General features: G+C 43.5%; 1 protein-coding gene across 1 annotated transcript in view; it reads left to right on the top strand.

Annotated features, from left to right (window-relative positions):
- LOC128830041 (uncharacterized) overlaps positions 1–12229 on the top strand; it is a 109081-nt gene that overhangs the window by 50663 nt on the left and 46189 nt on the right. Inside the window, exons 9-10 of the mRNA XM_054015672.1 lie at positions 2161–2306; positions 5517–5577. Coding sequence (XP_053871647.1) covers positions 2161–2306; positions 5517–5577 — 207 coding nt within the window. The remainder of the gene's footprint in view (positions 1–2160; positions 2307–5516; positions 5578–12229) is intronic.

The following is a 12229-nucleotide window of genomic DNA, read 5'->3' as shown; positions in this document are numbered from 1 at the left end:
TTTCCCCTTTAGATTATTTTAATAAACATCTTATTTCTAATGAAGAATTAATTCCAACATATTTACAGCTACAGAGGCCAATTTTTTCTGGTCTATTACCCTTATCCCTCCACTCTTTACTATTGGCACTACTTCCAGATTTCCTCTAGTCTTCTGGTAGCGTCTCTGATTTTAATGACTTGTGGATCTATGCCAGAGAATATGCTGACTCCTAGCTTAGCATCCGTTAGCAAATCCCATCAGGTCCTGGAGATGCTGATTTGATGTTTGTTCCTCTAATAAGCTTTGTACCTTGGACGGGATCCTGGCCTTCTATTCCCTGAGCAATAGTTGTTGCCTTCTGCTCTGCCTGATCGGTTATTCTAATGTCGCTTGTGACTAGAACACACCAGAAAAGTGGTGATTTTTCTTTTGGGTTCATAGGGATTACCCTTGATCCAGCCAGGCCATTGCTCTGTCCCCAGCTGTGGTCAGTTCAAAAACACCTATCCAGTTAATCACCTATGAAATGATATGTCTGGAGAAGGTAAATTCCTTATTGAAGGAGATTTAATTACACCTATTTTAGCACATGTAACTGCAACTCTTATTATCAGTCATAAAAATTATACACTCTTAAAAAACTCAGCCACAGTATTTGACTCTGTGGCCCCCTGCTACAAGGGATTATTTACCTTTCAGATACTCTAATTTTACCAGACATTGATTTCATGGTTTGGCCCCCTGTTCTCATTTTATGGGACAGGGTGAAGAGAGGGATAGCTTGATCCGTTTCCTTTATACCCTAATGTTAGCAAGTCATCCGACTTTTGCTTCAGGGCTCAGCATGCCAAACCTTTTTCAGATCAAAGTGAAGCCAACCTCACGTCCCCACCAAATGTGACCTAATTCGAACCCACCCCTGTTCATTTCTACTGCCTCTGAAGGGCCTTATTTCCATGATTGGCAGTTTCTGGGTGGGCAGGTTCTCTTACTGTCACCTAGTGAGGAATTGCCAATCCTTACCTCCCACACTCAGTATGGTAAGGAAGAGATGAGAGATGGTAAAAGAACCTGTTCTATCCAGGAAAGCTGCTGAATTGTCATTGGTGCACTATTGCTCCTGGGGATATGGAATGAGTAGATTCTGATGGTATATAGATGTGTATACACATACACATAGGCATCATTCTTATCAATACACTTTTTTTAACCTTTGGTTGCTCTTTAACACGTTTTCTTTCTAAGCCAAATAATTTCAACCTATAGTATTTCAAGAGGCATCTATTTCTTTTCTTTCCCCATCATACATTATCATTCATCTTAAATACATATTAAAGTAAGAGTATTACAGACCTACAATATTTTCTTTACCACATTCCTCACTGTGGGCTAGTGTGTGACTTGGATTACATGCCCATGCAAAGGAGTAAAAGGAAGGAAAACTCACCTTTATACTCCGACATGGTCTACCTAAGTCCTTCAGTCAAACCGCGAGTAAACTGGGCAAATTTTCTGCTAACTCCCTCTGTGGAGCAGATAGAGGTAGTGAATGAATGGGGAATGAGCAGACCCTTGTGGCCACTTTTCCTTGCTTACTGGCCATAGTAGCTGAGCTGGTGCAGGGATGCTGTAATTTGCACCTGGTATAGGCCAGTAGTAAACTGCTACCTGCAGTAGTAAGTTACTACCTGCTAGGAGCAAGGAGGAGTGGTATTTCAGTGCTGTGTCCAAGTCAGAACGCCTCCTAGGGGGCTGCTTAGGGTTGTGTCTAATGTAGCCATGTCATGTTAAAGCAGTGGTTCTCAAAGCCGGTCCACCGCTTGTTCAGGGAAAGCCTCTGGCGGGCCTGGCTGGTTTGTTTACCTGTCGCATCCGCAGGTTCAGCCGATCGCGGCTCCCACTGGCTGCAGTTCACCGCTCCAGGCCAATGGGGGCTCTGGGAAGGGTGGCCAGCCCATCCCTCAGCCCGCACCACTTCCTGCAGCCCCCACTGGCCTGGAGCGGTGAACCGCGGCCAGTAGGAGCTGCGATCGGCCGAACCTGCAGATGCGGCAGGTAAACAAACCAGTCCGGCCCGCCAGGGGCTTTCCCTGAACAAGTGGTGGACCAGCTTTGAGAAGCACTGTCTTATGTAATCATTGTTTTTAGCATTTCAAAAAGTCTCCTTTTTCTTCATAGGAGTTTTTAAACATATTTCTGAACAGGGAATCTGGCGAGGGACCAGATTTCATGAATTTCCTGCGCAAAATTGAACTGCTTTCAGGATGGCCTGTTGAAAAGCTGCCTTACAATAACCCCAGAATTTGTGCTTTCACCTTCTTCAGGTAACTTGCTGCTGGAAACATAACAAATGAAACAGATTGATGCCAGAAAGCTACCAAGGCTGGGATTTTGAGGCTGTCACCATTGTCTTTTTGGGATCTTACATGCATCTATGAAACCTTAATTCATGAAGGGCCCAATCCAAAGTCCATTGGACTCAATGGAAGGACTCCCATTTACCTCAATAAAATTTAGTATATATTTATTACTGTTGACTAATGTAATAAGAAAACAAAAAGAAAAACAAGCTAAATTGGCAATGATCAGCCGAGCTAGTCAGTAAATAGATTCCATCCTCTCCCACCCCCCATGGGAAACTGATGAACTAATTGTTTTAATCTAAAATTTTCATTGAAAATTTTTGACTTTTCAGGGGGAGCAAAATTGTTTCAGAAATGCTACCATGTGGTGCCTCATAGGAGTTGTAGTGTTGACACCTCATGCTCCTATTCCTCTTTATCGGCTGATCTCCCTGGCTGGATTACAGCTCCCATGATGTGCCATATCTCCCATCTTGCTGAACTGTTGGCAGGAAGTAACCAAACTACAGTTCCCATGAGGCACCATGGCTCTGAATCAACAATTTCACCTGTTCAGTTTTTCAGTCAAAACTCAAAACGGGAAACAGACATGAAAAAATTATTTTGTTGAAAAATATTTCAATGGACAATTTTGAACAGATGCATAGTTGAGGCATAGAACGTTTTAAGGAGAACATGTGGAAGGTTTCCCCCCATATTATTTGTTAGGTGAGAGGAATTTTTTTTTTTTTTTTTTTTTTTTGGTAGTTCTACCCTATGGAAACCACAAGAGAAAGATCCAGTTCTAAATTTCCCTAAAGTTTGATGGGGATTGGCTGGACTGTGTCTAATTTTATTCAATTACTTCTCATGTTTTATCTACTATATTGTGTAGAATGGATGAATAAGAGGGGAAGTATATAAAATGAATGATCAGTAACGGATCGAGAGCTTCTGTTTTGTCTGCCTCACAACATAAGAACAAAGGTACATTCAATTAAATTAAAAGAGGCAAATTCAAAACTGATCAGAGGAATTACTTTTTCCACACAGTGCACAATTAGCCTGTGGAACTCATTACCACCAGAAGTAATTGAGGATAAGAATTTACCAAGATTCAAAAAGTGATTGAGCATTTACATGGATAACAAGAATATCCAGAGTTATCATAATAATGCTAACATAAATGCTGGAAGGGATATTAAACCTCATGCCTAAAGGCTTAAGCCAATCTCTAACTATTAGAAACCAGGATGAGACCTAATATAGGGGACAGATTATCCCACATCTGCCTACTGTGGGATTCTTACTTCCTCATAAGCACTTGGTGCTGGCCACTGTCAGAGAGAACATACTGGACCAGATGGACCGTGTCTCTGATCCAGTATGGCAATTCTTATGTTCCCATGAGAAGGTTCTGACAGTGAAGAATAAACTCTTTGACATTGTGTGCTTTCCTTCCTGCTTTCAGTTAAACACCAAGAATAAAAAGACTTATTTCAGAAGAATAAGATCAGTAGACACGGTAGCAGAATCTTACTTTTTTTGAGCTTTTGGTCTTTTTCTCTTCTTTTATATATATTTCTGAAGCCCATAAATGCAGCTTTTAAAAACCAACTTTAGCTGATCTTTCTATTGGCAAAGGGATAACTAAGAGGCAGATTTTTTATTAGTATTTGTAGAAAGTTTATGGATAAATGTCAGACCTATTTATTTTTCTGCTTTTAAAATGTTATTGAAATATAGTTTGAACATACAACCCTAGTAATATTTTTCCATTTCTGTCAGTTTCAGTACTTCGTATAAATTTCCCCAAATGTTCTATTTAGCACATCTGTCCCCCACTGGGTTCTCTTCTAAAGCAGCTCTGAGATGCACCTCTTTGCCCCACTGACTGATTCTTGGATTCCTAGCCAATTGGTAGACATGAGAGGAACAAGATGTTGGGTCTTTCTTTATCATATCTTGATTATCTCAACTGGAGCCATGTAAAGTGCCCAGATGATAATAAATAACAGAATCATGAAGAGCAAACCATCCTCTTCTTTCCCCCATCTTACCAGCCCCAGTCCCTTACCAAATGGTCATATCATATGACTGGGGATCAGACTTTTGGACTCACTTTCTCTGCTACCATTTGTGTGAACTTGGCCAAGTTGCCATGTCTCAGTTTCCCCAATTATAAAGTGAATATTGGATGAACTTTTTCCTAGCACACAAGGTTGTTTTGAAGAGTAATTAATGCATCATGTCTATAGAATTGCAGAGTATTATTGATTGTCATCATAGCCACCTTCCTACCACCCAAAAAGCTTTTGGAGGATGTGTCTTCCTTCAAAATGCATGAAATGCACACCTACCACATAGACGCTGTTGTTATAAAGTGCTCCTCAAACATATATTCAGAAACCAACATATATCCTAGCCTGACCAATAATTCAGCACCCCAGCAGCATACAAAGGGATCAATCCTGCTTCCACTGAAGATCAGTGGGAATATTATCAGTGGGAACAGGATGTACAGGATAGGGCCCCTATAGCATAAATTAAGCCCCAGATTTTCAAAATGTGATGGTTAAAGCTCGGCATCTAAATCCACACTCAGCCACCTATTTAAGAGTGGCCTGATTTTCAAATAATGCAGAGCTTCTACTCAACTTTCATACAAATGGTGGGTGTCAAGCATGTCTGAAAGTCAGCCTTCACTTTTGCTTAGGTGCCTAAACATGGGTTTGGATGTTTAACTGAAGCCAAGCAAATCTGAATTTTGGGGCTTCATTTATACTGTAGGGGCCTATTTAGTCTATTGTTTGAAAATTTTGACCTAAGTTTTAAATGAACCAAATCACTATGGTTAGATTCTAGATGGGGCTCTTTTGTAATACGTGCACTTTCTTGTCCTTCCAAGGGAGAAAATTATAACTGAATGGGATAGGCCATTCTGTACTGGCCCTTAATTCAATGTCTCACAACTTACTGTTGTTGAAATAATTGTTGTTCTTCCAAGTTCTAGCAAAGGGCAATGGAAGCTAGTAATGGTCCTATTTATTTTTAGCTGTTAAAGTGACAATCTGATCTGTTCATTTTATTTTTTTTATAATCTCTTCATTTTACCTTACTGACATTTATTTTCTTGAGGACAAACTCATCACTACAGCCATGAAGTTAATTTGTGTTCCATCACTTTTTTAGGCCAGGAACAGTCATTACAAAGGATTCAAAGGCATCATCCAAAATTTATGTGATCAAAACAGTAAGTAAATCCATAATATTTACCACTAGGGAGGTATCTTCTATTCTTCCAATGGTCATCAGCACTTGCGTTTGATTTACTGTTTCATATATAATTTTACTACTACTTCTGCTGAAAGTAGGAAAGGCCACAGAATCATGGGGAAAATGCTGATACTCTAACAATAAGTTATATATTATACTATTTTGTAAAGAACCAGCCTTAATCAGCTTTATCATTGGTGGCAGTGAACCAACAGAGTGGATCTTCTAGTTTTAAAATCCTAGTGTACTTGTGGGATTATTATTCAGTGTCCAGTCTTGCCATCTCATTTGGGAACTACAACTGCAATACTTAGCAGCAAGTTTGCATCCTGATAGAATAGACTTATAGACTTTAAGGCCAGTGGAGACCACCATGATCATCTAGTCGGACCTCCTGCACATTGCAGGCTACAGAACCTCATCCATCCACTTCTGCAATGGGTCCATAACCTCTGACTGAGTTACTGAAGTCCTCAAATCTTGATTTAAAGACATCAAGTTACAGAGAATCCACCATTTACTCTAGTGCAAACCATGGAAGTGACCCATGCCCAGGTCTCTGCCAATCTGACCTAGGGGAAAATTCCTTCCTGACCCCAAATATGGTGATCAGTTAAATCCTGAACATGTGAGCAAGACCTACCAGCCAGATACCTGGGAAAGAATTCTCTGTAGTAACTCAGAGCCCTCCCCATCAAGTGTTCCGTCTCCGGCCATTGGAGATATTTGCTAATAGCAGTTGTGGATGGGCCCTATGCTGTTGTAGGCAGCCTCATGATACCATCCCCTCCATAAACATATCAAGTTCAGCCTTGAAACAAGTTAGATTTTTTTCCCCCCATTGCTCCCCTTGGAAGGCTGTTCCAGACTTTACTCCTCTGATGGTTAGAAACTGTCATCTAATTTCAAGCCTAAACTTGTTGATGACCAGTTTATAACCATTTGTTCTTGTGCCAATTTTGGCCTTTAACTTAAATATCTCCTCTCCCCCTGTGGTGTTTATCCCTCTGATGTATTCATAGAGAGCAATCATGTCTCCCCTCAGCCTTCATTTTATTAGGCCAAACAAACCAAGCTCTTTGGCAACAAAGGATCCACTGACAGTTGGAGACATCAGAAGGGGGTAGCAAGCCACAATATGGTGAACATTATGTGTATTCATAAATCTATAGTAATCTGTCCATCTACATAAGACCAGCAATGACAGTGAGAAATGGAACCAGCATTAATCAATTGGCAACTAGGAAATGGAATATATATATTAGATATATTGTAAGTGTAACTTGCTTTATATACACCAGTCCAGGAACAGAAGTGGTAACCAAGAGCATGTGGAACAATATCTTTTTTCACAAATCTCAACCCAACACTAATGCCTGATTCTCAGAGCCCAAGTCAGAGAACAAACTCTTTCTGCTGCTCACACAGTTACCTCTCCAAAGACCACTTCCTTATTGCAGTACCTTACATAACAAACCAAACCAAACAAAACCCATCACCACCATCACCACTAAAAGATTTCTTCCCAAGACTGAAAATTTGCCCAGGTGCTAAGAAAAAACTTGGAAGACTATGTTTAACAGCATCATCTAGTACAGGGGTTGGCAACCTTTGGCATGCAGCCTGTCAGGGAAATCCGCTGGTGGGCTGGGATGATTTATTTACCTGCAGCATCCACAGGTTTGGCCAATCGCAGCTCCCACTGGCCACAGTTCACCATTCCAGGACAATGGGGGCTGCGGGAAGCAGTGTGGGCCAAGGGATGTGCTGGCTGCCGCTTCCCATAGCTCCCATTGGCCTGGAATGGCAAACTGCAGCAAGTGGGAGCTGCGATTGGCCGAACCTGCAGATGCTACAGGTAAACAAACCGTCCCGGCCCGCCAGTGGATTTCCCTGATGGGCCGCATGCTAAAGGTTACCGATCCCTGATCTAGTGATACTTGACATAACAGTAATTGTTAAATATAGTGCTTTGCATTTCCAAAATGTGGTACAAACATTAACCAATCCTTAATACATATCCCTGGATGGAATTAATGCTATAGCATAGCCTTATGATACAATTATAGGCTCTGATGCAGCAGTTGGTAGTGCATGGGCATATTGCTTCCCATCTGCAAAACTTCACTGAAGTCAGTGGGGCTCCAGCAGTTGCAGCAGAATTGAGTCTTGTTTTTAGTAGTAAGTATTATCCCAATTTTACAGATGTAATTTGTGATAAATAAATACAATGAAGTATAGTAAGCAAATATTCTAAAACCCACATTCTAATACATGCTGGGATTAATTGGGTGAATCAAGAAGATAGCCCCTAGCAATGGTTTGCATTCAGAACAGAGTATTAACGGAGTTAAAACAAACAAATCTACCAGCATGTGGAAAAATATTCTGAGGCACATGATTAAGACTCAAGGGGAGAGTCAGGGGATTTTTGAATCCTTTGTTGGGCCACGCAGCAAAGTTCCTAAATACATTACTGTAGTTTAAATTGCTTTTGGGTATATTCAAGAACTGTTAATTTAAAGGCCTGAATGAGAAAAGGAAGGGCTAAGATAAAGCAAGTGATCCATTCAGGCTCATCTGATTGAGGTGTATTTGGAAAAGTAAAAGTTATCTTTTCTTTCTGGAACAATGAAAGGACCCAGTGGAAACAGAATTTTAATGAAAGAATTTAGGTTCAGAGTTGTTTTATGTTTCTGGAAGAGCAGTCCCTACTTATACTGTGCCTCTGTTACAAGAATGAATGGGCCAAACTCAGACCTGGGGTAAGTCTATTGACTTCATCTGAGCTGCAACACCAGCATTGAATTTGGCCTATTGAGAATTTACGTAAACCACGCTAGAATATTGCTTTCACTCCAGCCAAGGCGGATAATTCCACACCATCCACTGCTAACACCAATGGACAACTCTGTCTGTGTATTTATATGGTCCCTAGCAATGTTACCTGAGTTTCTTCATGTGTTTATAAATAAAAACAACATGTTTCATTCTTTCTTCTCAGCCTGTCAGAGAAATAGCTTGATTAGCCTGTAGTAAGTTATTTTGTTTACGTTCGTGTGTCTGAAGGAGTGGTTTGTTCCATGTGTGGAAATTATTGTGGGAAAACTAAGTCAGAGAAATAAGTTTATTGCATTTAATTCTGAAAAATGTTTAGTTTTGTGGTCATTTTTATTCTTTGTGGCAGTGAGTTCCACAGTCTAGGTCCAGCTCCTGTGAAAATTCTGTCTTCCACGCTCATGAATCTCCTGATATTGGCTGACAGTTTCATTGTTCCCATGGAATCCAAGTATCACATGAGGACAGGGCTGTGGAGAGTAGATGTAATCGCTCACTAATCCTTTTGAGGCCTTTGAAATTGAAGACAGACTTTGAACTGGAGAGTGGAGCACTGGGGTGATACATTGATGGTGACCTGCATTGATAAGCAGAAGGGTTGCTGTGTTTTGTACCAGTTGGAGCTTTTTCATGGTGTGTGGCTTTATTCCTAGCTAATAATGAGTTGCAATAATCAAGCCTGGAGGTTATGAATGTGGCCAAGACTGTGTCTAATAGGATGGGAATAATCTTCTGGCCAAATGCAGATGGAAGTGAGCTGCTTCCCCCTCACCCCCCTCCCCACACACTATGGCATTCTCACATTCATTTTAACATACCCCAGGCAAATCATATGCTGATTGTCCTTGCATACCCTCTAGTTTTAATTGGTTTAAGAATGGTATTGTGGGTATTTGGTTATGCGATACAAAAATGGCACCGACGATGCAAACAATACAAGAAAAAAATCAAGCCAACATAAATCTATGAAAATGCTTTGGGCATGAAACCTGTTTGTTCTTAATTGTCAAAGAGAAGCCTTTCCAAAAAGTGTGAGAAACAATAATAATCGAGTATTTTAACCTCCTTTCTCCACCTCTGCACGCACACAGTAAAAGCATTGTGAGAACAGTTTACATATAACCTGAGCCATGGAAAGGACAAACTAAAATCAGAAGGGCAATCATGCATCTAACATAGCTAAATAATAGCTAAAGTGACACAAATGTGGTATAATTTCAGTGGTTGGGTTTAGTGTGCAGGTGCTGAGTGCTGTGATATACAGACCCCGCCCCCCCGAGCACCACGCCCCCCGAAGCCCCGCCCCCCCAAGTGCCGTGCCACCCGAAGTCCCCGCTCCCCCTCCGAGCATCACGCCACTTGAAGCCCCGCCCCCCTCCGAGCACCACGCCATCCGAAGCCCCTGCCCTCCCTCCGAGCGCCGCCCGAAGCCCCCACCCCCCTCCAAGCACCACGCCGCCCGAAGCCCCCGCCCCCCCCTCCGAGCGCCGCGCCACCGAATCAAAATAAATAAATAAATAAATAAAAAATCGAGCACCGCCCTGCCCCAAGGTGCCGCCCCAAGCACGTGCTTGGTCGGCTGGTGCCTGGAGCCGGCCCTGCAGGCCTGTGATATACAGGAGGTCAGATCTGGTGGTCCCTTCTGGCCTTAAACTCTTTGACTCTATGACAAAGCGAGGATTTCAGACATGGATGCACAATTGTCTAGCACATCCCACCTCAAAGATTTGTCAGCTATAATCCTGAGTAGTATCAGTCAGCACAGAAAAAAGAAAACCCTTACTTGTATTTTTCTTTGGCCCCCTGCAATACTTTCCTCCTGCAGAGAATTAACCAGGCTGATAGAAATTAATCCACCTGCTTAATACCTCTAGGACAGTCATGTTGACCATGTTATCAATCATATTGATTGTATCTGTGATTCAGCCAAACACATGATTAATTTTCATCTCATGACTTGTCCTATTGACTTGAGTAGGATGCTTAAAGTTAAGCACATGCTTAAATGCTTTGCTGAGTCAAGGCCTCAATCTTCTCTTGGAAGCACAGACCTTCACCAGGATTATATGGATTTTCACACCACATATTGCAAATCAGGTGAAGTGACAACCATATCTACACTGCCTAAAATGGCTAAAAATTGCCTCCTTTTGTTCAGGATCAATATGAGGGGTGGGGCAGAAAATCATATACACACACACAAAAAGGTGAGGGATACTAAATTTGCCCAATAATTTGTTTGCAAAGAATTATTCAGCCCAGTGCATGTTTTCCAGATAAATGTTTTAATACATTTTTTGTAACAATTAGTGGATGAGGTCTGGATCATTCTTAAGGCTATAGTGCAGTGGTCACCAATCTGTCGATCGTGATCGACTGGTCAATCCTGGAGCCTCTGCCAGTGGATTGCAAACTCCGGGCCACTAAAAGTCTGGTGGCACCAAGGGGCTCAGGAAGGCTGCCTGCTTGCCAGGCCCATGGCCCCACACTGCTCCCGGAAGCGGCTGGCTGCGGGCACATTTCTGTGACCTGTGGGAGGGAAGGAGGTGACTCCGCACCCTGCCCCCGCTCCCAGCACCATCCCCGCAGCTCCTATTGGCCAGGAACTGCAGGGTCAGCTTACAGAGACCTGCTGCCCCATTTGCCCCCAGGGGCCACAGAGACATGCCAGAAGCCAGTCACTTCCAGGAGCGGCGTGGGGCCACGGCAGGCAGGCAGCCTGCCTGAGCCGTACTGTGCCACCGGCCAGGAGCCACCTGTGGTAAGGGCCTCCTGGCTGGAACCTACACCTTGCACTCTCTCCCTCACCCCAACCCCCTGCCCCAGCCTGGAGCACCCTCCTGCACCCAGGGCCGGCTCTAGGCACCAGCAAAACAAGCTGGTGCTTGGGGCGGCACATTTTTAGGGGCGGCATTCTGGCGTGGGCCATGCCGCCCCTAAAAATGTGCCCCGGCCGCCCTAACTCACCTCCGCTGCTGCCGCTCGCGCGCCGCTGCTCACCCTCCCTCCCAGGCTCTCAAACCTGGGAGGGAAGGGGAGATCCCGAGCGGCCGTGGCAAGCGAAACAGCTGATTCGCGCACCGCGGCCGCTCGGGATCTCCCCCTTCCTCCCGGGTTTGAGAGCCTGGGAAGGAGGGGGAGACCCTGAGTGGCCGCGGCGCACGCGCTGCTTCTCCCTCTCCCTCCCTCTCTCCTAGGCTTGAGAGCCTGGGGGGAGGAGGCAGGGCTGGGGATTTGGGGAAGGGGCGGAGTTGAGGCAGGGCCGGGGGTGGGGTAAGAAAAAAACAGGGGGGGGGGGCGGCCAAAATTGTTTTTGCTTGGGGTGGCAAAAATCCTAGAGCCGGCCCTGCCTGCACCAAACTCCCTCCCAGAGTCTGCACCCCTGACCCCCTCTCGCACCCCAACACTCTGCTGAGCGAGAGACAGGGAGGGGTGAATGGAGTGAGTGGGGCGGGGCCTCAGGGAAGGGGCGGGGGAAAACCTGGGTTGATCTTAAATTCAAAAAGTGATCCTGTGCGTAAAAAGGTTGGAGACCACTGCTATAGTGTAAACTTGTAGTTTCAGAATTACAGCTGGCTCTAAATTTCTACATTAAAAAGTGGGAACATTTCTGGATCTTCTCATCCCCATTCTTGAGCTTGTTGGAATTTTTTTGACTTCTGATCAACTTTTAAATTTTGAAATGATGAATTCTACTGAAAAAATAAAGGACCTTTTCTTTTCTTGTTTTTTTTACCAGTTCTAGTCAGTATCTTCATCGGCCACCTTTTAAAAAATGACTTATATGCAGT

Source organism: Malaclemys terrapin, chromosome 1, assembly GCF_027887155.1.
Source record: "Malaclemys terrapin pileata isolate rMalTer1 chromosome 1, rMalTer1.hap1, whole genome shotgun sequence".
Lineage (NCBI taxonomy): Eukaryota > Metazoa > Chordata > Testudines > Emydidae > Malaclemys > Malaclemys terrapin.
The sequence above is the reverse complement of the archived record's forward strand: the minus strand, read 5'-3'. Positions and strand labels throughout refer to the sequence as shown.